This window comes from Pristiophorus japonicus, chromosome 1, assembly GCF_044704955.1.
Source record: "Pristiophorus japonicus isolate sPriJap1 chromosome 1, sPriJap1.hap1, whole genome shotgun sequence".
In the NCBI taxonomy this organism is placed as follows: domain Eukaryota; kingdom Metazoa; phylum Chordata; class Chondrichthyes; family Pristiophoridae; genus Pristiophorus; species Pristiophorus japonicus.
Genome location: NC_091977.1, coordinates 177,136,561 through 177,161,021, shown reverse-complemented (window position 1 = coordinate 177,161,021; position 24,461 = coordinate 177,136,561). Strand labels below are relative to the sequence as shown.

The window sequence follows — 24,461 nt, the reverse complement described above, 5'->3', positions numbered from 1 at the left end:
AGTTAACTGATAGCGCTGCCGCTAAACCACCAATGAAGTTCGCGACAGGTACTAAAGCGCAGCGCTCGGGCAGCAAGCGCTTAGTGGCCCGTTAGTGCCCCTCTTGGGCACTAACAAACAAATTTTTAGCCCGCAGCTAGCTAAATTGGACTGCAATCTCCTCCCACTATCTCATCATCATGTGGGAGGAATGCCTCCTGCCCCCTGGCGAATAGAGGATGCGCCTCCTCCTCTCTACCTCCTTCACCAAGCCCTCCAGTGCAGTATCAGACAACCTTGGTGCACTCTGCCATTGTTCCAACTTTCAATCAAGATTCCTAACAAAGGCACTAACCCATTTATTTAAACTAGGTTAGTGCTTTTGTTAAAATTCAGAACAAAGAAGTTTCACAGGAGCATGTTAGCACATTCGTTATTAATATCGCACAACACAATTTTAATCTATAGTGGTTCTACCAAAGAAATGTAAGGAACAGGACTTAATTTGAATCCAGGTATTGAACTGGAAATGGCAATTTGGCAGGGAGTACAGTTCCAGTTGATGCTACCATTCGCTTCTGAATCAGTGGGTTGTAAGTTCAAGCACCACTCACAAACTTAATCTATCCAGACATTTCAGGGAATTCTGCATTTTTGGAGGTACCATGCTTCGAATGAAATGTTAAATGAAGATCTTGTCTGGCTGCTCCAATGATTCAGGTGGGCATTCAAAGTACAGCAGGGAGTTCTTCAAGTGTTCTGGACATCATTCCTCCCTCAACTAATACCAACAAAAGCAGATTAATGGGTTGTTCATCTCATTGCTGTTTTGGGATGTTCCAGTGTGCAAAATGGCTGCTGTGCTTGCACTTCAAAACTAATTAATTGGATGTGATGCTTTTGGGCTGTTCTGAGAAACATGGCATTATATAAATGCAGATTCTTTCAATGTACATGCCAGATTCATTCTTACCCAAACTTGATATGAAACTACAGGTAATTTTCTTTGTACTATATTGGGTCACTGAAACAAAAAGATAACATGAAATGGTACAATAGTTAGATTCATATTTCTGATCCTACTGAAACTCCATTATACCTGAACCAGTGGGTCCAAGCAGAATGATATTACTTTTGTCAACATTATTTCTCAAACTTCTCTGTGGTAATGGCTGTTGTGATAAATAAGATGAGGGCGGAATCAATCTTGTCAATTGCAGCAGTTCTATTGGAAACAAATGGATGAACACCTTAGAAAACTTTATTTTGTAATGTTGCTCTTCATGTTAGTGATATTCTTGCAAAAGTTCAATCCAGCAATGAAACTATAAACAGAAATAATCCTGCCTCACTTACTCTAGTCTCATATTATTTAGTTTTAAAAATGTTTCCATCAAAGCAATTTTCTTTCACATTTTTACTAAATAACGGTATATGGCTTTTGAGGTGGACTATTATGAATAGTGAGCATTTTATGAATGCAGCAATAGAGACGAGAGAACATTTTAAAATTATTTTTAGAGACCATTCCATCTTGCCCCATTAGACAATTTTGCACATCAGCACTTATTTTTATATTTTGTGCAAAGCATGTGGAATTACACTTTGAACCAGCAATGGCACCATCACAAGGAAATGTGTGACCTAGTGTATGGTATTTAGACACAGTGTTCTGCAATGTAACATGCACCAATGTGATATACTTTAAAGGAAATCCCACAAACTATCCAATGTAAAGAACTAATAATTTACTCTCCTTATCCCTCTCTCTTTTTCCAGTGACTTATGCTGGAATGGTTCCACAGACACTAGCAGCCTTCGTATCAAACCCAAGAAATCATTCTTCACAAGTGGGTGTGGATAGTGACTGTTAGCTAAAGCTATTCATCCTTGGGGGAGGCATACAACCAGCCCCAAACCTGTCCTCACCTGATCAGTATAAATACAAAGGTGGGTTGTGGGAGGGGGTGGGGGGGGGGGGGGGGGGCGAAATTGGCTAACCCTTGTAAACAGGCACGTGGAATGCAGTACGAGATTAGCCCAAGCATGTTCATCGTGTTGCAAGCGGTCTGCTGGTTCACATGATTACTGCGTGCACTGTTCATTGGCTGCACGCATCAGCAGGGGGCAGAATATCGCGAGTGGTTAGTGCTACTTAAAAGCAACCTGCGCCTCTTAAAAGGGAGGTTTAGTGTGTCTGGAAGAAGTGGTGGAAGTCCTTTGTGAACTGACTGAATCCGTGATCTAATATTTTGAAGAATCGCTCAATATGCAAGAGAGCAAGCAACAAGATTTTCTGATGCTGTGCCGGAGACCTTGGTGTAGGAGGTGGAATAAGGAGAGACATTCTATATCTGCAGTTGGGCAGGAGGCACTCGCGACATATGCTCAGGAGGCAGTGGGAGGAAGTAGGGGCAGAGGTCATTGCTAGGAGTATAGCTCTAAGAACGTGGATGCACTGCCAGAAGAAGTTTAATGATCCAACACGAGTTGTCAAGGTGAGTTCAATCTTCAAATAGCACATCCTACCAGCTGCACAATTAGCCTCATCATCTACTCGATTCACTGCACTCATATCACCCACCTACCAACATTCTCTATCAATCAGTACTTTACCTCATCCTCACACACTTAGCACCGTTGCAAGTCCCACACCCACAACTCACTACTCACACACACTGGCAGTTATTCAACCATGAAAGCCATATCACCCAAACAAATTGCAGGACACTCACTGACACACTTCCCTCTATCTTGCAGGGCATTGGCTGTTGTATGGAGTTCCAAATTTCCAGCAGTGGCTTAAAATCTGCATTGCACACAGATTAGCATCATGATCTGCCTGCTTTGCATGCTGCCAGCGATTGTTAAGTGCGTGTGCGCGTACAAACCAGTTTACCAAGATCCTGTCAAAACCCTAACCCCATTTTGATGGCTGCATAGTGCCTAAAAAATGGGTGCGATGTGGCTCAATTTAACACCCAAACACATTTCCGGCAGGAGTCACTTTAATTGGGATCAGTAGAGTCATAACTGATTTCATTCTCTTCCCCTTGATGTAACCCTCACTGTTCCCCTGGCTGAAATTGGCTAATTCAGCACTGACCAGAGATTGAACTTAGGACCTTCTTTTCCAATATAACTGCAAAGCTTTTCATTTTAATGCCTCGAACAAAAGTGATTTAAAGTTGCTGATTTTGCTCGGGCCATCTATGCTGTCAAGTATTATCGATTTTAACCTGTAGGGATTTACAATTATAAAGATCAAAAGTCCCAGATTAGATTTACCTTTAGAAGAGTTGGAGTAGCCATCACCATAAGTATGCTGTGTGACTTCAGATGAAATATTGTTTTTAAGTCGTTTATAGTGATTGTAGACAGCGACTGAGAGAACTTTCTTAGCTTGGTTTTGACCAATAACATATTTATCCAGAAATTGATGGAGCTGAAACCAAAGACAGTTAACAATTTACCATAACGTGTGAAGTACCAGGTCATTAAATTGAATTTAAAATAGTTTATTTAATTAAAAGCAGGATTCAAATGTTAACATGTTCACTTAGAGACATGGGGGCCGAAATTGCCCACCGCCCGAAACGAGGCGCACCTGCCACTTTTTGCCGTTCACTGCCACTGGAATGGATGCGGCGGTCATTAGAGGGAAATTCAGCACTTTTGCTGAAAAAAAGGTGCGGTGCGGTATTGGTGGCGGGAATGGGCTCTTTGCAGCGGTCTGCGTGCGGAGTCACTGATTAGGCCGCGAACTTCGGATGTTGCTGATTTGCTGATAACGAGGCAGCTGCTCCCTGGCCTTCGTAAAGGGCAGGTTTTGCAGCTAGGCCCTGAGCACTGAGTTTGTCTCTGTTGCTTGCGAAGGTATGGCTAATGCCAGAGTTCTAAAGAGGGCCAGCCACTATACTGATGTGAAACTTGAGACCCTGAACCAGCTGTGTGTCATGTATCCTACATGGCTACTATTGGTACTATCACAAGGTTTGCCACCAGAGGGCACAGCAGTGGGAGACTTGTAGGTTACCTGTACAGGTGTACCTGGCCTAGTATAAAAGGCAGGCCACCAGGTGTGATCCTCACTCTGGAGTTAACTAATAAAGGACTAAGGTCACTACCGTTCAAGTACAACACACTGCCTCGTGAAGTCATTATTATAGCATCCAAGGACACAAACATTGGCAATGAGATTACGAACCTTCACGCGAAAATGTCTACCCTTGGTACGTTGCAGCAGTTCGCTGATGGTGATGATTGGGATGCCTTTGTGGAGAGGTTCAACCATTTCTTCACAGCAAACGACCTAGCAGGAGACGACCCGGCCACACTGGCTGATAAGCGCAGAGCTATCTTGCTAACAAGTTGTGGGCCCACCGTCTATGGCCTCATCAGGGACTTGCTGGCACCAGCGAAGACAACAACCAAGACGTAGGAGGAGCTCGTAACCCTTATCCATGAGCAACTCAAACCCAAGGAGAGCATCCTCACAGCCAGACATCGGTTCTACACCCACCGACAGCCTGAAGGCCAGGAAATCGCGAAATATGCCGCAGATTCAGAAGGCTGGCGGCACAGTGCGATTTCGGCAACCACCTCAATGAAGCGCTACAAGACATTTTTGTCACTGGAATCGGCCATGAGGGCCTTCTTCATAAGCTACTGTCGGCAGACCACAGTCACACTGCAGAAGGCCATCTCTGTGAGCCAGGCATTCACGACCTCGACCTGCGGTTCTAGGCAGATGACTCACCCTCAGGATTCAAACCCAGCAGGTACTGTGTACAGAGTGCCATCTTTTAGAAGCTGGACTGTAGAACATGAACCCTCTCAGAGGAGAGAGAACAGGCTCCCGAGTCCCTTAACTCAGAGTCTGCCGAGGGGGGCTAATCGAGTAGCTCCATGCTGATGTTGTGGAGGGAATCACAGGGCTCACCAGTGCTGCTTTAAAGACTATGTAAGCAAGGGCTGCAGCACAAAGGGCCACCTCCAGCGAATGTGTAAGAGAAATATGACTCACTGTGTTGATGAAGAGTCTGCAGATGGTCATGAATCAAGCGAGGATGATGAAACGATAGGCAGAGAGGCAGCTCAGCCCCACGATGAGGTGTACGGCATGTTTACTTGCACCACCGAGTGTTCCCCGTTGAGGATGGAAGTCGAAATAGATGGCGTTCCCGTCTTCATCGAAGTGGACATGGGTACGAGCCAGTCAGTAATGAATCAAGAAGCCTTTGAGAGGCTATGGGACAATCAAGCTGAACGACCCAAGTTGGTCCCGGTTCAGGCAAAGCTGCGCACCTACACCGATGAACTTATCCCAGTTGTTGGTAGTGCGAATGTAAGCGCGGTGCACAAGTTACCCTTGTGGATTGTTGCAGGTGATGGACCAATGCTACTCGGAAGAAGGTGGATGGAGAAGATCCATTGGAAGTGGGAAGACTTCAAGCCTCCAGCGATCGACGTCCTCCGCGTTCGGAGGCACCAGAGAGCAGACCAGCACAGCATCCGAAGCACAGACTGCTCAGCACGACTGCGTGGAGATGATCCAGCTGGGACGACCCGAACTTACCTTCCAGGCTCCAGTGGCAGGACTCCGGAAGAAGAAAATCAGATCCAAAGGCGACTTCCCAATTTCGGTGGCAGAACCCGGGGAGAAGAGGATCACCGCAGTCGACATCGTGGATGGAGGATAGATGGCGCCCAAACCACAAGGTGAGGCGCTGAAGAAAAAGATGGCCGCTGCCAGACCACGTGGTGCAACGCTGATGGAGCAACACGTGGCACCAAACGGAGAAGCAAACTGTGGTAAAGAAAGCAAAGCTCTAAAAGGAGGCCTGCAACCCACTACAATTAAAGGGACAGTTTCACACACAGCAACTGTATATTAGAGACAAAATGTGTAACTGATGTGTACATGCAATAAGCAAGGAAGGTCACGCGATCACGATCGGAGCTACAGAATATCCACAATAAGTAATGAAAAGTTGTGCGATGTAGGATTTCAACTGCACTCAGCCAATGGAGCGGGCAGACACCCATCGGGAGCACACAGGTCCAGCGAGCTACCCAATGCTGTAGTCTGCGTACCTGGGACCAGTGTTATGCACCAGGGAGTGTGGCCACAAGCAGCCAATACATACGAGCTGCAGAGCAAGCAATCTCAGGAGGGCAACGGCACCGGTATCGATACCCTGCCCCTGATCGGCTCCACCTCTCAGGTACCCGATGGCACCAACCGCCACGAGCCTGAAAGAGCAAACTGTGCTAAGGCGCAGCCCCTAGACCCCATCGCCACCAAGGCCATACCCAGAAACGAAGGGTCACCCGCTACAGTCCTCCCAAAGGGGACCGGGACCTGCCAGGATTCCAAACCAAACAACGGCCAGGCTAGCGAGTCAGCAGTTCCCTGTGCACTGCTAGACAACAGCTGCTCAGGGAGCAGCAGCGATCCAGGGCGCAAAGAAAGAATAGGGAGGTCACAGGCATCTGTGAACCTGCCCGACGCTAGGAACCATGGCAACAGCCTTAAGAGCAGGCAACTTGAGCCAACTGGGTTCCCACTGCCAGCACTGGGCACCGCGCCACCTCCAGCCTGCAGGGACACCATCCAGCAGTTCTGGAACTAGTTTGTCCTTACGCACCGGTCACTGCATCAATAATGTATCTCACCAGTCTAACGTACTTGTCTCACAACAGAACCACAAATGTAATGCAACCTTGTTTTTCTGAACTTGAATGTATATGAATGCAATGAGCCTCTGGCATAATCTATATGTCGGGGGGGCGGGGGGGGGGGTAAGAGAATGGAGTGGTCAGGGACACACACAAACAGCAACCACCAGCACTCCACTGCACTAACCACTCACCCAAGATCGAAATGACCTGCCAAGGGTCAACCAGATAGAGCCCAGATACAGCTAAGCCCAGAGCACGGTCAATGCAGAGGCGATTTGCACTAAAGGCTTAGGGGAGAATGATGTCATGTATCCTACATGGCTACTGTTGGTACTATCACAAGGTGTGCCACCAGAGGGCACAACAGTGGGAGACTTGTAGGTTACCTGTACAAATGTGCCTGGCCTAGTATAAAAGGCAGGTCACCAGGTGTGATCCTCACTCTGGAGTTAACAAATAAAGGACTAAGGTCACTAAAGTTCAAGTACAATACATTGCCTCATGGAGTCATTATTAGAGCATCCAAGGACACAACACTGTGGAAAGAAGGAGGCATGTTCCGTATCCAGACACAGGCAGACCGACTCGCACCATCTTTGTGAATGCCTGGAGAGAGATAGCTGTGGAGGTGTTGGGGACCTCCATTCATGACCTCATCGCCACCCACTGCCGCAAAAGGCTGAACGACATAATTCGACTGATAAAAGTGAGTACATGTTCCCCCAACTCCTCTGTTATGTCTGTAATGCACTTATGAATGACTCCACGAGGCAATGTGTTGTACTCAAACTGTAGTGAGGTTAGTCCTTTATTCGGAACTCCAGAGTGAGGCACAAGCATGGTGGGCAGCCTTTTATACTGGGCTCTGCAAATCTATGCAGGTGACCTTCAGGTCTCCCAACGCAGTGCCACTAGAGGGTGCAACTGATGGAAACCCCGGTCTCCATCAGTTGCACCCTCTAGTGGTGCTAGCATAGTATATACACAGTGTAAACCTTATTGAAGTCCATCAGGTAAAAAGTCTCCATCTTATGCAACTATATAGTGACTACACAGAGAGTATATCTATAGTCTGCATATATAATATCACTCTCCCCCAAGTCCTTTGTGCCGATTACCTTTGCACTATGTGCTCTGGCTTAGCTCTACCCAGACTTAAGTGCAAATAGCTCTTGCACCTTGGCTGTGCTTTGGCTTGGCACTCTCCCTGTTAACCCTCAAGTCCTGTTGCTACAACGTTGGGTAGTGGTTACCAGTTTGGATGATTCAATGAAGCAGTGGAGGTTCCAGTGGGTTCTGGGTGTGATCCATGTACGTGTACATGGCTACATACATCCATTTCCCCCGCCCCACAACGAGATCACGCAGCCGGCCCGTTACATTAATGTACAGGATCAGACACAGTGCAAGTACAAAGAAAGGAAGTGACAGTTTGTATCGTGACACCTTGGTTCAGTACATTTTGCAGTCGTGCACCAGGATTGGGTAGATTGCATTCGTGGTTCAGTCATGGTAAGTACTGAGGTAGCAGTACAGGTTTGCGAGGATGCAGGTTCCAGAGCAACCAGACGGGGTCCTAGTCATCTGAGAGCAGCGCTGCGCCACTTGCTAGCGGGGTGGGCTTGGTTCGCTCACCTAGCCAGGACTCAGGGCCTTTGCCGTTGCCTAGTGGTGGGCAGAGCCACAAATGTGTGTGGCCTCCCTGTCCTCCTTTGAGGGCTGCAGAATCTTCTGCCTGCTCTCTAACGGTGTTGGGAACCTGGCTGTTCCAGGTCGCATTTGGAGAACTCGTTGGTTCTGACCTTTCGCTCCAGGACATGACCGAGGTAGTGACTGGGTCTTGGGGCTGTGCCGTCTCCACCGGGGTGGTGGGCAACGGCGGCCGACTGTGCGTATTGGTGGTGTTTTTGTTTCCAGGTGCGTGGTGAATAGTGCCATCGGGTGCCTGCAACGTGGGATAGACCTGGGGCAGGGTATCAGGATCAGTGCCTTCACCCTCCTGAGGTCGCTGGCCTATAACTTGTGGGGACACCTGGGGCAGGGCATCAGGATCAGCGCCTTTACCCTCCCGAATTCACTCGCTTGCTACTTTTGGGGACTCTCTCGTCCCGACATCTCGTAACAACATTTTGTTCACAATCTTAATTGGTTCGTTACATTGATTGCCATGCATACAATGTCTCTTTAAGCTCAGTTCGTTGCAGGTCTCCTTTAAGAGAACCCTGCTGGCTTTACCCCAATCAAATCCTTTGTTAGACACCACGTGTTGGTCCCTCAGTGTTGCACCTTGTGATATGGCCATGGCCATCTTTTTTTTCAGCCACGTTGCACCTCGCTGCAGCAGGGACGCCATCTTGCCTCTGTCTTCGAGGTCGACTGCCTTGATCCTTCTCTCCCGCGATTCTGCCACAAAAGCTGGAAGAGTACCTGTGAATTCGATCTTCCTCCCCAGGAGTCCTGCCACTGTAGCCGGGAAGGTACTTTTAGCTCATTCCAGTCAGATCATTGCCACGCAGTCGTGATGGATGGTCTGTGCCTCAGGTGCTGCGCTGGTCTGTTCTCTGCTGCCTGGCCCAACTGAAGGTGAGATTTTGCTCTGCCTCTGAGCATGGGGGTCATCAATTGCTGGAGTGAAGAGGTCTTCCCATTTCCACTGGATCTTCCCCATCCACCTTCTTCCGAGTAGCATTGGATCGTCACCTGCAACAATCCACAGAGGTAACTTGTGCACCACGCCATTATGGATTACACTTACATCCGCACTACCAAGGACTGGGATCAGCTCCTTGGTGTAGGTGCGCAACTTTTCCTGTACTGGAACCAGCTCGGGTTGTTTTTCGTTCCATAGCCTCTCAAAGGCATCCTGGCTCATTACTGACTAGCTCGCTCCCGTGTCCACTTCCATGAAGACTGGAATGCTGTTTATTTCGACTTCCATTTTCACTGGAGGACAATCGGTGGTGCAGGTATACACGCCATACATTTCTTCTTGGGGCTGAGCTATCTCTCTGGCCAAATCATCATACTCCCCGCTGGATTCAAAGTCATCTATCGACTCCTCTGCTAGATGGTGAGTCGTATTTCTTTTACACATGTGCTGGAGGTGGCCCTTCATGTTACAGGCTTTGCATACGTACTCTGCTAACCGACACTGGTGAGCCCTATGGTTTCATCCGCAACGCTAGCATGATGCTACTCGATTAGCACCCCTCAGCAGACTCTGAGTTCTGGAACACTGAGGTCTGTGCTCTCTGTCCTGGGCAGAGCCATGTTCTACAGTCTTGCCTGTGAAAGGCACCATTCTGTGTCCAGTACTTGCCGGGTTTGAGTCCATAGGATGAATAATTTGCTTGGTGCTGCAGGTCGAGGTCATGAACGCCTGACTGATACTGATGGCCTTCTGCAGGTTGACTGTGGTGTCGGCAGATAATAGTTTGTGAAGGAGGTCCTCGTGGCCAATTCCCATAATGAAGATGTCTCGCAATGCTTCGTTGAGGTGCGTGCCGAAATCACATGGTGCCGCAAGTCTCCTGAGGTCGGCAGCATATTTTGCAATCTCCTGGCCCTCAGGTCTGCGGTGAGTGTAGAATCTGTGCCTGGCCGTGAGGGTGCTCTGTTTTGATTTTAGTTGGTCGCGAATTAGTTCAGTCAACTCATCGTATGTCTTATCCTTGGCCTTCGTGGGTGTCAGCAAGTCCCTGACGAGGTGGAAGACCTCAGGCCCACAACTGGTCAGCATTTTAGCCTTGCGCTTCTCCGTGAATGTGTCCGTCTCCCCTGCCAGGTCGTTTGCCACAAAATATTGCTCGAGCCTTTCCGTGAAGGCATCCCAATCATCACTCTCTGCGAAGTCTTTTAGTGTGTCAAAGGTAGTCATAATTGCGTGAAAGTCCGTATTCTCATCGCTAGTTGTTATGTCTGTAATGCACTTATGAATGACTCCACAAGGCAATGTGTTGTACTCAAACTGTAGTGACCTTGGTCCTTTATTCGTAACTCCAGAGCAAGGCACAAGCATGGTGGGCAGCCTTTTATACTGGGCCCTGCACACCTCAGGTCTCCCACCGTAGTGCCCTCTGGTGGACAGCCTCTGCCACAGAGGCAGGAAACCCCGGTCTCCACCAGTTGCACCCTCTAGTGGTGCAAGCATAGTATATACACAGTGTAAACCTTATTGATAGTACATCAGGTAACAAGTCTCCATCTTGTGCAACTATATAGTGACTACACAGAGAGTATATCTATAGTCTGCATATATAACATCCTCAGCTTCCATCTGCGAGCCTCTCCTTCATCTTCTCTTATTTCCCACCTTCACTATATAGTCAGTGAAGCACCATTTGATTTGTGAGGCCTGTATATATATATGTGCATTCTCACAATGGATGCTCCCTTTCATGTGAGAGTTACATCTGCATGTAATGGACCCACACTTGCACTAATTGCCGAGGCACCATGATACTCAGCAACCCTTCTTTGCTTTGTAGGCCAAGGTCTCTCACAACTGTTTGGAGCAACAGAGGACTGGTGGGGGCGAGGCCGATATCCAGCAGCTGACTCATATTGAAGAAAGTATGCAGCAGATAGTGGGCCCACATGTTGCCTTCCCTGTGGCCGCCGGTTGTGTGGATCCTGCTGGGGGCAGCATTGGTAAGTGAAGGCCTTCCTTTAATGCCATCTCTCCCTGAAAGTCTAAGCACCTACCAGTCAATTGCTTATGATTGTGTGCAAGTTGCTTGCTGCATGTTGCAATGCCCTACCTCACCCTCATGGGACCCCTTGTGCCATTTACGATTGCAAATGAGACCCCGAGTGTGAGCCACAACGAGACCGAGACTATTGAGGCGACTGGGATCCATAGTCAGGAGGAGAACCTTGAGGCAACTGGGAGCCAAAGTCAGGAGGAGACCCTTGAACCCATTGCAGATATTGTCGCCATGTCCGATGAGGCTGAGGAAGAGGGGGACAGTGCAGCCAGCACCGTGTGCCTACACTCACACGTGCCAGCTCAGATACTGGGAGTATGCGGTCAGGACAGATAAATTTAGCAGAGGGGTCTGCACTGGGTGATGCACTGTGGGCTAGCAGGCTGCAGCATGGTGAAGGGCAAAGGGAATCTCTGGTGCCATCTCTCCGGGGGAGGGTTCACACACGAGCCCTGCTGCAGAGGACTCAGACAAGCCCATCGATGTTGGGGCTTATGAAAGAAAGGTGGAGGCCATGCATTCGCAGATGTTGGGGGCAATGGCAAGGGTGCCAGAGAGCTTGTCGCAAGTGGTCAGGAGCATGGAGGAGTCTGCCTCCCGCATTGTGGACAGCTCTGTGGACACCATGGAGCCCATCATTGCCAGTGTGCAGACAATGGTGGACTCCCAGAGTGACCGTGTGGATCCAGTTGTGATGATGCGTATCGTGGGCGACGTGGCAGCTGCCATTACAGCACAGACACAAGGGAACGAACATCTGAGTGCTGCTCTGGAGAGGATGGCCGCTACCTTGGAAACTCAGAATGCTCTCATGCACTCTGGGCAACAGGCCACGGAGCGTTTTACTGCCGTCATCTCTGGTGGCATCGAGACTGTGTCTGATCTCATGCAGTCTCAGCTGGACGCCACGCAAGATCTGACAGCTGTCTTCATGGCTGGGTTCACCGCAGTCCATCGGGGGCCTTCTAGAGTTGCACCACCCCAGCGACTTGTGCTCCAGCAGATTGGTGGGGATGGTGAGATGTTGCCCCCGGGGGTGTGTTGCAGGCTCCTAAGACCAGGATCCTGATGTGCTCTCTCAGGATCACAGCATAGAATCACCCCAGCCAATTCCGACTGAAGGCACCGAGGAGGATGCGGCCCAGTCTGCAGCCAGCCCTTCCAGGACCAGAGCTGGTCGAGAAGGACATCTGTACCTTCTACACCTGAAACACAGTAGCCTTCCCAGAACCATGATGCAGCCACAAGGGAGACACTGCGGCGTAGTTCGAGAATAGGAAGGCGCAAGGGGGTTAGAAGGAAATGCACAAGGGTTCGAACTGATAATGTCTATGTTTTGCGCATCCATTATTTGTGGTGTAATAAATCTTTATTTTGTGTTTCAATCTCTGTATAGGTCTCTCATTTCACTGTGGTGAATGATGGGTGAAAGGGCTCATTGGTTTGCCCATGGAGATGCACAGATGAAGGGTAAAGTATGCATGAACTCAGCGGAAACGAGCAGCAATGAGACAGTTTACACCCTCCCTTGCAGGGTCCAGATGGCGCCGCTGCCTCCTGCATGACCGACGACCCGCATCCTGGTCCTTCTCCTCCTCCTCCTCCTCCTGTGCGTCATGCTTCTGCGCCTCCTCCTCCTGGTCCTCCTCCTCTGATGGTACTGCTCCCTCGTCCTCAAATGGTTGTAACCTCATGATTGCCAGGCTGTGAAGCATGCATCAGATGACTACGGATAAGGGGACCCGCTCAGGCGAGTACTGCAACATTCCTCCTGAGCAATCCAAGCAATAGAACCTCTGTTTATGTATTCCGATAGTCTGCTCAATTATGCACCTGGTGGCTGCATGAGAGTCACTGCAGGACTGCTCCAAGGAGCTAGCCCCAATCTTGGTTTGGCCCAGTAAAGACGCCTGGCACACCAGTCTGGCGCAGGATGAAAGCAACATGGCTGTGATTTTGTGGTTGTGGTCGCACATCAGCTGGACATTGAGGTAGTGGAATCCCTTTCGGTTTCTGAAGATCTCGGGATTGTTCTGCGGCGTCCTCAATGCCACGTGGCGCCCTGAACCCTGGAGAAGCCCGCAATCCTCACAAATCTGGTCTGCCACTCCAACTGCTTCTCCCTGCTCATAGGGAAGGATATGTAGTCCCTCCTCCTCTTATAGGGAGCATCTATCACCTGACAGATGGAGCTATGCACAGCAAACTGGTAGATGTTTGAAATGTCTGCTGTTACAGCTTGAAAAGAATCAGTCACATAGAAATTTAGTGTGATGGTGACCTTTGATGCGACGGTCAGAGTTGTCCTCAACCTTGTTTGAGGCTGGAGGTCTGGCTGCAGGTGATTGCACAGCTCCGTCATGATGTCCTTGCAGAATTGCAGTTTCCGGAGACTGGTAATCAATCAATCCATGGATGAGAACTGCTGTTTGTAGACCCTTTGACAATAGGGCCTTCTGCCACCACATCGATGTAGGCGTCTTCCTCTGACAACTGCCTCATTGCCTTCTCTCCTGCTCTAGTTGGTCTTCACCCTCTGCAGCCTGCTGCTGGCAAATATCTGCCTCCTGTGCATGCTGCCTCCTGTCCATCTGGGCCACAATGTGGTGCGGTGGGTTTGTGTACCTCACCCTCCTCCTGACGGCAGGCCCTTCCTGAGGTCTTTCCTGGTGCACCTCTCTGGGTTCAGCTCAGTTGCCATATCCATGGCCTCCTGCATGTTCCTCAGCCATGTGTGCTGCGTCCCTTGCCCGCTGACTCTCCAGCTGTTGGAGCCTGCGCTGTCTTCTCCTGCATGCCTCCCCACCGCATATAATGTGCAGGAGGCATTCCGCTGCCTGCATTGACCCCATTTTGTTATCCTCCACAAGCCCAGCCTCCTCAATCACGGCTCTCTGTTGTCGAGATTGAAGATCCTGCCCCACTATCAATCAATCCAGCTGTCAACAAGGCAACTACCAATGTTTGAAAAAGTCCCAGAAAATCCTCTATGGTGCAGAGATTGAGGCCTATTTTCACTCAATCCCACTGTCAACAAGGCAATTCGGAATGTTTGAAAAAGTCAGAAAAAATCTCGGCAACAAGAATGCCGTTGCACACAACACGCCTTTAAAGGCCGCTGGAGGTCTTGAGCAAGCACTGTGTACCAACCCAAAAACCTGTCGTTGGCACCGACAGACAGCCGGAAGACTACTTGAGGTGAATTTCGGGTCCGTGGCAGTACGCCCTCTGTTGACGTCATTAACGATGCATCTGCAGGATCGGGGCAGTAGTGGGGGGAGTTGGTGAATATCCTCACCGCCGGAAAAAATGTTCAGGGCAATGCTGCCAACGTCAGCCCGTCCGCCGCGACTCAGCGACCATTCTGCACCGCCTTGTCAGAGACCTTATCCAAAGGAGCAATTTCAGCCCCATGATCTGCTGCAGTGTGAGCTTTTGACTGAAAGCAGTTTTTGATTAGATGACGGAGGTTTAAAATTAATAGTGCATTATTCTGTAGTTATCATCAATATGCAATGTATTTAACTCAGTTTCGGAAAGAAAAGTGGTCCTGAAATTCCTTGGGGGTCGACCAGTTGGCCACTATAACTGTGGTGGAAGTTACGATGGAAAACTAGCAGAGCCCCAGGGAAACAGTACAAACAGACATTTTCAGTTGTTTTTATATTGTGTAAAATCTGTGCTATTGGCCCCAGCGGAGTCAGAGGAAATGTATTAGCATGGATAGAAAATTGGCTGGCTAACAGAAAGCAGAGAGTCGGGATAAATGGGTCCTTTTCGGGTTGGAAATCGGTGGTTAGTGGTGTGCCACAGGGATCGGTGCTGGGACCACAACTGTTTACAATATACATAGATGACCTGGAAGAGGGGACAGAGTGTAGTGTAACAAAATTTGCAGATGACACAAAGATTAGTGGGAAAGCGGGTTGTGTAGAGGACACAGAGAGGCTGCAAAGAGATTTAGATAGGTTAAGCGAATGGGCTAAGGTTTGGCAGATGGAATACAATGTCAGAAAATGTGAGGTCATCCACCTTGGAAAAAAAAACAGTAAAAGGGAATATTATTTGAATGGGGAGAAATTACAACATGCTGCAGTGCAGAGGGACCTGGGGGTCCTTGTGCATGAATCCCAAAAAGTTAGTTTGCAGGTGCAGCAGGTAATCAGGAAGGCGAATGGAATGTTGGCCTTCATTGCGAGAGGGATGGAGTACAAAAGCAGGGAGGTCCTGCTGCAACTGTACAGGGTATTGGTGAGGCCGCACCTGGAATACTGCGTGCAGTTTTGGTCACCTTACTTAAGGAAGGATATACTAGCTTTGGAGGGGGTACAGAGACGATTCACTAGGCTGATACCGGAGATGAGAGGTTACCTTATGATGATAGATTGAGTAGACTGGGTCTTTACTCGTTGGAGTTCAGAAGGATGAGAGGTGATCTTATAGAAACATTTAAAATAATGAAAGGGATAGACAAGATAGAGGCAGAGAGGTTGTTTGCACTGGTCGGGGAGACTAGAACTAGGGGGCACAGCCTCAAAATACGTGGGAGCCAATTTAAAACCGAGTTGAGAAGGAATTTCTTCTCCCAGAGGGTTGTGAATCTGTGGAATTCTCTGCCCAGGGAAGCAGTTGAGGCTAGCTCATTGAATGTATTCAAATCACAGATAGATAGATTTTAACCAATAAGGGAATTAAGGGTTATGGGGATTGGGCAGGTAAGTGGAGCTGAGTCCACGGCCAGGTCAGCCATGATCTTGTTGAGTGGCGGAGCAGGCCCGAGGGATTAGATGGCCTACTCCTGTTCCTAATTCTTATGTTCTTATGTTAATATTTAGGGAGAAGCGGGGAGGGAGCAGGGGTGCCTGTCAGCGGCCGGTAAAGCTGGAAGTACTGGATAGGCAGAGATCTTGCCGAATTTAACGGCAAGACCTCATGAAATCTTTTTGACTCTTGCGCAGCCAGCTGCCGGCCAAATTGAGAGGCTGGTCAGCTGCTGGATGGAGAAGTCTGTATTTTAAGACAGCAGCCAGGGAGCGCTGGGGACAGTCCTTGGCAATCAAGAAGATCGGGGGTCGGTGGAAGTAATGTTTTTCAGATTTAAACACACATCATGGGTAGGGGCGGGATTAAAATACCCCCATTGTTTCCATCAATCACCACTAGCTGGCTTCCTGCCCTGGAGGTAAAATTGCCCCATTTTCTTTCTTTAGTGTAAATGCCAGGATGCGGGTGTACTGAAATTCAACCTAAACAACACCAGTAGAAAAACGATTGATGAGAGAGGCATCATAGTTCAAATGTACAATAAGTATCAGCAAAAGAAAAGTGTGCACCCTACTTCTTTTGGTGCTGGTCGAGTCACTTGACATTCACTCTTATCAGCTGTATGCCACAACTCTACTTCTTTATGGCTGTTTGCAAGGGATTGTTTTGGCCTCACCATCAAAAAGAAGTGTTGGCAATTTTTGCATTTTACAAATGGCGTGAAGTCTAGAAGAAAAAAAAACACTTTAATGTTGTATCTATTACATCATGCACAACATACAATTTTCTGCTTTAAATTTAAAACCCAAAGCCCAACATGTTAGTGCACTGCATCACAGACTGGGATATTTGCATTAGAATCAAAATGTGCCAAGGGGCTTTTGGAAGATAAAATAAAAAAACGAGTTAAAATTTTCTGCTGATTCATTATCGCTGTGTTGGGCTACCACTCAAGACCCAATTTCATCTCCTCGAAGGGCTGACCAAAAGCTTGGTCAAAGAGGTAGGTTTTAGGAGGTGTTTAAGGAGGGATCAGCTCTTTGAAAGTGCAGTTGAGCATAGTCCCACATTCCTGCTTTTTGTCTGTAACACTGTAAGTTCCTCATCCTCAAGTAGCTGTCCATTTTAACTCCATTTTAAAATTATTTATGGAATCAGCTTCCACCACATTTTCAGGTAGAGCGTTCCAGACCCTGACAACCCTGAGTGAAAATATTTCTCCTCATCTCCCCTCTAGATCTTTTGCCATTGATTTTAAATCTATGATGCCTAGTTATTGACCCACTCGCCAAAGGGAATAGTTTTTCTCTCTCTACTCTCTCAAAACCTCTCATCATCTTGAAAACCCCTATTAGGTCACCTCTTAACCTTCTCTGTTCCAAAGAGAACATTCCTAACTTTTCCAACCTCTCCTCATAACTGAAGTCCCTCATCCCTGGTAACATCCTGGTAAACCTCCTCTATAGCCTTTCTAAGGCCTTTACATCTTTCCTGAAGTCTGGTGTCCAGAATTATCCACAATACTCCAGCTGAGGCCTAACCAGTGATTTATAAAGTTCGAGCATGATCTCTTTGTTTTTACATTTTATTCATGTACTTGTAAACCCAAGTAAACCATATGCTTTTTATAACCACCTTATCAACTCGTCCTGCCACTCTTAAAGATTTGTGTATATGGACACCAAACTTTCTGTTCATCTACACTTTTCAAAATCGTGCCATTATAGTATACTGTCTTTCCAAATTAGTCCCTTCAAAGTGAATAATTTCACACTTCTCCGCATTAAACTCCATCTGCCATGCTTCGCCCCATTTCCCTATCCTGTATAGGTCATCCTGAAGTCTATGGGCTTGAAAATGCATAGCGCCCCATTTGGGGCAATACCATTTCGGGAAGCGCAAAAATATCGGCAGGAAAAAAATATTTGCTGCTGCTAGAAACGTCCGGTTTAGCAGTCCAAGAGGGAAGTAGAGCATTTCCCTTCGAACACTAAAGGGAGTGAGAGAGGCAGTATTGGCAGAGCACTGAGCAATGTTCAGTGCAGTGCTGCCGTCTTTACAGATTCCTTCCCTCGCTTAAAGGGAAGAGCCAATGATGGGTTGAATGAATCTTCATCCTGTGTCTTTTGGGCCGTTGGGCAGGCCACATTGTCCGCATGCCAGACACAGATTCTCAAAGCAAGCGCTCTTCTCAGTACTCCTACATGGCAAGCGAGCCCCAGGTGGGCAGAGGAAACATTTCTAAGACACCCTCAAAGCCTCCTTGATAAAGTGCAACATTCCCACCGACACCTGGGAGTCCCTGGCCAAAGACTGCCCTAAGTGGAGGAAGAGCATCCGGGAGGGCACTGAGCATCTTGAGTCTCATCGCCGACAGCATGCAGAAAACAAACGCAGACAGCGGAAGGGGTGTGCGGCAAACCAGACTTCCCACCCATCCTTTCCTCCAACGACTGTCTGTCCCACCTGTGACAGAGACTGTAATTCCCGTATTGGACTGTTAGTCACCTGAGAACTCACTTTTAGAGTGGAAACAAGTCTTCCTCAATTTCAAGGGACTGCCTATGATGATGTTGGCCCACGGCACCTGCACTATGTGCATAGCAGCCCCAAGCAATCACGGGGACAAAAGAAATCAGGAGGCACCAGAATGTGGAGGTAAATACATTTTGCCTACCTGACCACCACTGCCTTTAAATATTGTTCCCAGGCGGCCAGCCGAGGTGACAATGCCTCCTACAGCCGCCTTTGTTGATGCCCAGCGATGTTGTAGGGGGTTGGAGCGAATATTACATCCCGGGCAGTAACTGGCACTGCGCACTGGATCACGTTACGATCTACGGGGCACAAGAGAGCAAGGCGGTAAGTCTAACGCCAGCGCAAAACTGCCAGGGAAGTTTATGGGCATCGATGATTTCACCACGCCTGGTCGGTCACCCCTTAGCGCCCCGTTACCACTTCCGGCAGACACTAACGGAAGGCGCAAACCAGCCCAATTTCTCCCCCTATAAATATCCTCATCGCAATTTACTACCTTTCCACGTTTCATATCAGCTGCAAATTTTATAGTGCTGTTCCTTACCTGAGTCTAGGTTGTTGATAAAAATTGTAAAGAATAATGATGGACCCAAAATTGGCCTTTGGGGAACACCACTGCAAACGATCCCCCAGTCTGAAAAACATCCATCCACATCCACCCTTTGCTTCCTGTCACTGAGCCAATTTTGTATCCATACTGCCATTTTTCCCTTAATTCCAAGGGCTTCCATCTACTTAACAAGTCTTTTGTGTGGCACTTTGTCAAATGCCTTTCGAAAATTCATATATACAGCATCTACTGCACTACCTTGATCAACCTTCTCTGTTACCTCATCAAAGGCTTTTGATAAGGTCTCACATGGCAGACTGGTCACGAAAGTAAAAGTCCATGGGATCCAGGGCAAAGTGGCAAGTTGGAGCCAAAATTGACTTAAAGGCAGGAGGCAGAGTGTAATGGTTGATGGGTGTTTTTGTGACTGGAAGCTGTTTCCAGTGGAGTTCCCTTGCTTTTTGTGGTTTACATTAATGATCTAGACTTGAATATAGGGGGTATGATTAAGAAGTTTGCAGATGATGCTAAAATCAGCTGTGTGGTTGATAATGAAGAAGAAAGCTATAGACTGCAGGAAGATATATGAATGGTAGGCCACTGAGAAGTGAAGAGGAACAAAGGGACCTTGGAGTGCATGTCCACAGATCCCTGAAGGTAGCAGGCCAGGTGGATAAGGTGGTTAAGAAGGCATACAGAATGCTTCCCTTTATTAGCCGAGGCATAGAATACAAGAGCAGGGAGGTTATGCTTAATTTGTATAAAACACGGGTTAGGCCACAGCTAGAGTACTGTGTGCAGTTCTCATCATCGCATTACAGGAAGGATGTGATTGCACTGGAGAGGGTACAGAGGAGATTTATGAGGATGTTGCCGGGAGTGGACAATCTTAGCTGAGGACAGATTGGATAGGCTGGGTTTAGACATAGAAACATAGAAAATAGAAACATAGAAAATAGGTGCAGGTGTAGGCCAGTCGGCCCTTCGAGCCTGCCCCACCATTCAATAAGATCATGGCTAATCATTCCCTCAGTACCCCTTTCCTGCTTTCTCTCTATACCGCTTGATCCCTTTAGCCGTAAGGGCAATATCTAACTCCCTCCTTGTTTTCCTTGGAACAGAGGAGGCTGAGAGAAGACTCATTGAGGTATATAAAATTGAGGTGCCTAGATATAGTGGATAGAAAGGGCCTATTTCCCTTTGCAGGGGGCATAAATTTAAAGTAATTGGTAGAAGGTTTAGAGGGGTTTTGAGGGGAAATTTCTTCACCCAGAGGGTTTTGGGGGTCTGGAACTCACTGCCTGAAAGGGTGGTAGAGGCCAAAACCCTCACCACATTTTAAAAGTACTTGGATGTGCACTTGAAGTGCTGTAACCTGCTGGGCTATGGACCTAGAGCCGGAAAGTGAGGTTAGGCTGGATAGCCTCTTGTTGGCCCGCACGGACACGAAGAGCTGAAATGGCCTCCTTCTGTACTGTAAATTTCTATGATTGTTCTATGATTCTATGAGAATTCAATCAAGTTAGTCAGACACGATTTGCCTTTAACAAATCCATGCCGCCTCTCCTTGATTAACTCATGTCTTTCCAAATGAAAGTTTATTTTGTCCCCGATAATGGTTTCCAGTAATTTCCCCACCAGTGATGTTAGGCTGACTGGCCTGTAGTTTCTTGGTTTATCCCGTTCTCCTTTCTTGAATAGTGGTATAAAATTAGCAACCCTCCAGTCCTCCGGAATCACTCCTGTATCCAACAAGGATTGAAAGATTGAGACCAATGCCTCTGTTATTTTTACCTTTGCTTCTTTCACCAACATAGGATGCATTCCATCTGGACCATGTGACTTACCAGCTTTCGGTAATGCTGATCTTTTTAGAACATCTTCTCTATCTATTACTATTGTGGCTGCAATTGCGGTCGGAGGCTTCCCGTGGGCAATTGTCTCCGACCTGAAATGTTTCTACGAAAGTACCTGGTGGTCCGGGAGGAGCATGGGATTCCAGTGGGGAGGCCTTCTCTTTCCCCGCTGCGAAATGCGCTCCTGTCCTCCAGGTTCCCACACAGAAGGTGCAGTCATGTGTGGCTGCTCAGCCAATCAGGTTCAGTATTCCACAGCTTTCTCATTAATCGCAATGAGAACCCCGTATCGACGAGTTCTCATTGCTATTAATGAGAAAAAAAAACAAACACACTAAACACATATAATAAAAAATAAAAAACAAAGTTAATAAATATCTTATAGAAAAAAAAATTCTGAGTTTTTAAAAAGTTTTTAAAATTATGGTTAAAAATAAATGTAAAGTACTGGGCAGGGTTTTTAAAGATAAAATGTTTTTAAAATTTAATTTAATTATATTTTTGTATGTTTTTAAACACTTATGCCTGTAAAAGTACGCTATGCACCTGCTTTTATCAGGTGCAAGAATTTTGAGGACATTTGCTGGGCAAGATATGGGAAAATACCGCAATCTTGCCCATGTAAATGTCCTCACTCCCGAGATACAGAGGATCTGTCAAGCTCCAGCTTGACAGATCGGAAAAGCTGGTTTTCAGAGCATGCGCATTGTGCGCTGAAAACCGGCTTTTCCGATGCCTTCCCGGGTCCATAGGAACTACGTACGGACCCAGGGAGGCCGGGATTTCCAGGCCAATGTGTCCATAAATTCCCTCTCTTTTAGTGTAACCTTCACATCATCCGCTTCCTTTGTGAAGACAGATGTGAAGTACTCATTCAATACGTTAATCATGTCCTCAGCCTCTTCATGAAGATTTCCCTAGGGTCCTTAATAGGCCCAACATTTTCCCTAGCTAACCGCTTACCCTTTATATGTTTATAAAATATATTAGGGTTCAATTTAATGTTGCTTGCTAATCTGTTCTTGTAACCCCTCTTAGCCTCCTGTATTTACTGTTTCAATTCCCTCATCAACTTTTCATAATCTTCCTGGTTATTAACTGAATTTTTCTACTGACATTTGTCATGAGCCTCCTTTTGCTGTTTTATTTTAACTTCTATTTGCTTTGTCATCCAAAGCACTTTAGCTTTAGATGATCTATCTGTTCCCTTCAAAGAAATATGCCTATTTTGTCCCTGAAAGATTTTTTATCTGAATGCCTTTTTTTGCTCCATTACTGCTTTACCCTGTAATCGCCTTTTTCAATCTAACTATGTGTTGTGTATGCAATAACTGTTAGACTGAGTACTGTTTAACCAAGAGGTATGACCTTGGCTCTGCTTTATTAGGCTCAAAGTGACTAATATACAAAATGGCTGGCCATTTATACTTGCGCTGCACACACGTGCATGCAGCCCAATGGCCTCCAACATCTAGTGGCTAGTGATCCCAAAAGTACATAAATGACACTACCCCCCTCTGAGATATTAACACATTCTTTTACAAATTGAGACAGTCCGGTGTTTTACGCTCCCGGGTTGACCATCTCAGTTCAACTCCAGCCTTAGGTGAGTGTTCAGAGTCTGTTGTGACTGGTGGCTGACCTGGTGGGAGTGGCAATGGCCATGTCAGGGATTGAAAGTCCTGATTCACTAATGGCCATTGAGTCCTCTGATAACTGGAGGTAGGTTGGTTGGTCGTCAATTGTCTCTTCCTCCGACTGTTCTGGTTCGTCTGTGTGCCGCAGCTTTGTCTGATCCATATGTTTCCTGCATTTTTGGGCTTGACAGTAAATGTTGCCCTCCTTGATCATGACAGTACCAGCTTGGGACACTGACCATAATTCAGAACATATACAGGATCATTTACAGAAATAGTGCATGACACAACTGCGCGATCATGATACCCTTGCTGACTTTGTCGTCTATATTCAACATGATTATTCAAGTCAGGGTGTACAAGAGATAGCTTGATATTGAGACCTCTCTTCATCATTAGTTCAGTAGGTGAGACCCCGGTAAGCATGTGTGGTCTTGTCCTGTAACTAAGCAGTATGCATGACAGGCGGGTCTGCAGTGATCCTTGAGTTACTCGCTTCATACTCTGCTTTATGATTTGGACAGCACGTTCTGCTTGCCCATTGGATGCAGGTTTGAACGGTGCTGACCTTACATGTTTGATACCATTGAGTTAAAAGAACTCTTGAAACTCCTGACTGGTGAAGCACGATCCGTTGTCGCTAACAACGATGTCAGGCAGACCATGTGTCGCGAACATGACACTGAGATTCTCAATGGTAGCTAAGGATGTGCTAGATGACACATGATTATACACTCTATCCACTTCGAACATGCATTCAGCACAACTAAAAACATCTTTCCCAGGAAGGGACCTGCAAAGTCTATGTGGATCCTGGACCGTGGTTTGGACAGCCACGACCATAGACTCAGCGGTGATTCCGCTGGTGCTTTGCTGAGCTGCATGCAAGTGTTGCACTGATGCACACATGATTCCAGCTCAGAGTCAATTCCCGGCCACCATACATGAGACCTGGCAATGGCTTTCATCATTACAATGCAGGGATGTGTGCTATGTAGCTCACGTACAAATTTCTCTCTCCCTTTCTTGGGCATAACAACACGATTGTCCCACAGTATACAATCCGACTGAAGAGACAGTTCGTCTTTGCGACGAATGTAAGGTTTGGTCTCCTCGCACATTTGCTTAGGTATGGCATCTCTTCACCACCGATAAAATCGGGTCCTGGCTGGTCCAGGTCTTAATTTGTTGAGTCGTGACAGGGGTTCCTTCACTCTCAAAAGCATCCATAACTAACAATAGGTCCGCCGGTTGTGGCATTTCCACCTCCAGTGTGGGCAACGGCAGACGGCTCAAAGCATCGGCACAATTCTCGGTGCCAGGTCTATGGTGAATGACATAATCATACGCGGATAATATCAGCGCCCACCTCTAGATATGGGATGAAGCATTGGTATTGATACCTTTGTTTTCAGAGAACAGTGAAATGAGCAGCTTGTGAACTGTTTCCAGTTCAAACCGAAGACCAAACAGGTACTGATGCATCTTTTTAACCCCATACACACAGGCTAGTGCTTCTTTCTCTACTATGTTGTAGGCTCTTTCCGCTTTAGACAAATTTTTTGAAGCATACGCGACTGGTTGAAGTTTACCTGACTCATTAGCTTGTTGGAGTACGCAACCAATTCCATATGACGAAGATCCACAGGCCAATACTAAATGTTTACATGGGTCATAATGTACCAGCAGCTTGTTAGAGCAAAGCAGATTGGTGGCTTTCTCAAAAGCTCTGACTTGAGACGCACCC

The 24,461-nt window shown here is 47.3% G+C and overlaps 1 protein-coding gene across 1 annotated transcript in view; it reads right to left on the bottom strand.

Annotated features, from left to right (window-relative positions):
- LOC139259705 (ATP-dependent Clp protease ATP-binding subunit clpX-like, mitochondrial) overlaps positions 1–24,461 on the bottom strand; it is a 98,402-nt gene that overhangs the window by 36,116 nt on the left and 37,825 nt on the right. The window contains exons 5-7 of the mRNA XM_070875330.1: positions 16,708–16,859; positions 3,268–3,424; positions 1,079–1,204 (exon numbers count right to left, since the gene is read on the bottom strand). Coding sequence (XP_070731431.1) covers positions 1,079–1,204; positions 3,268–3,424; positions 16,708–16,859 — 435 coding nt within the window. The remainder of the gene's footprint in view (positions 1–1,078; positions 1,205–3,267; positions 3,425–16,707; positions 16,860–24,461) is intronic.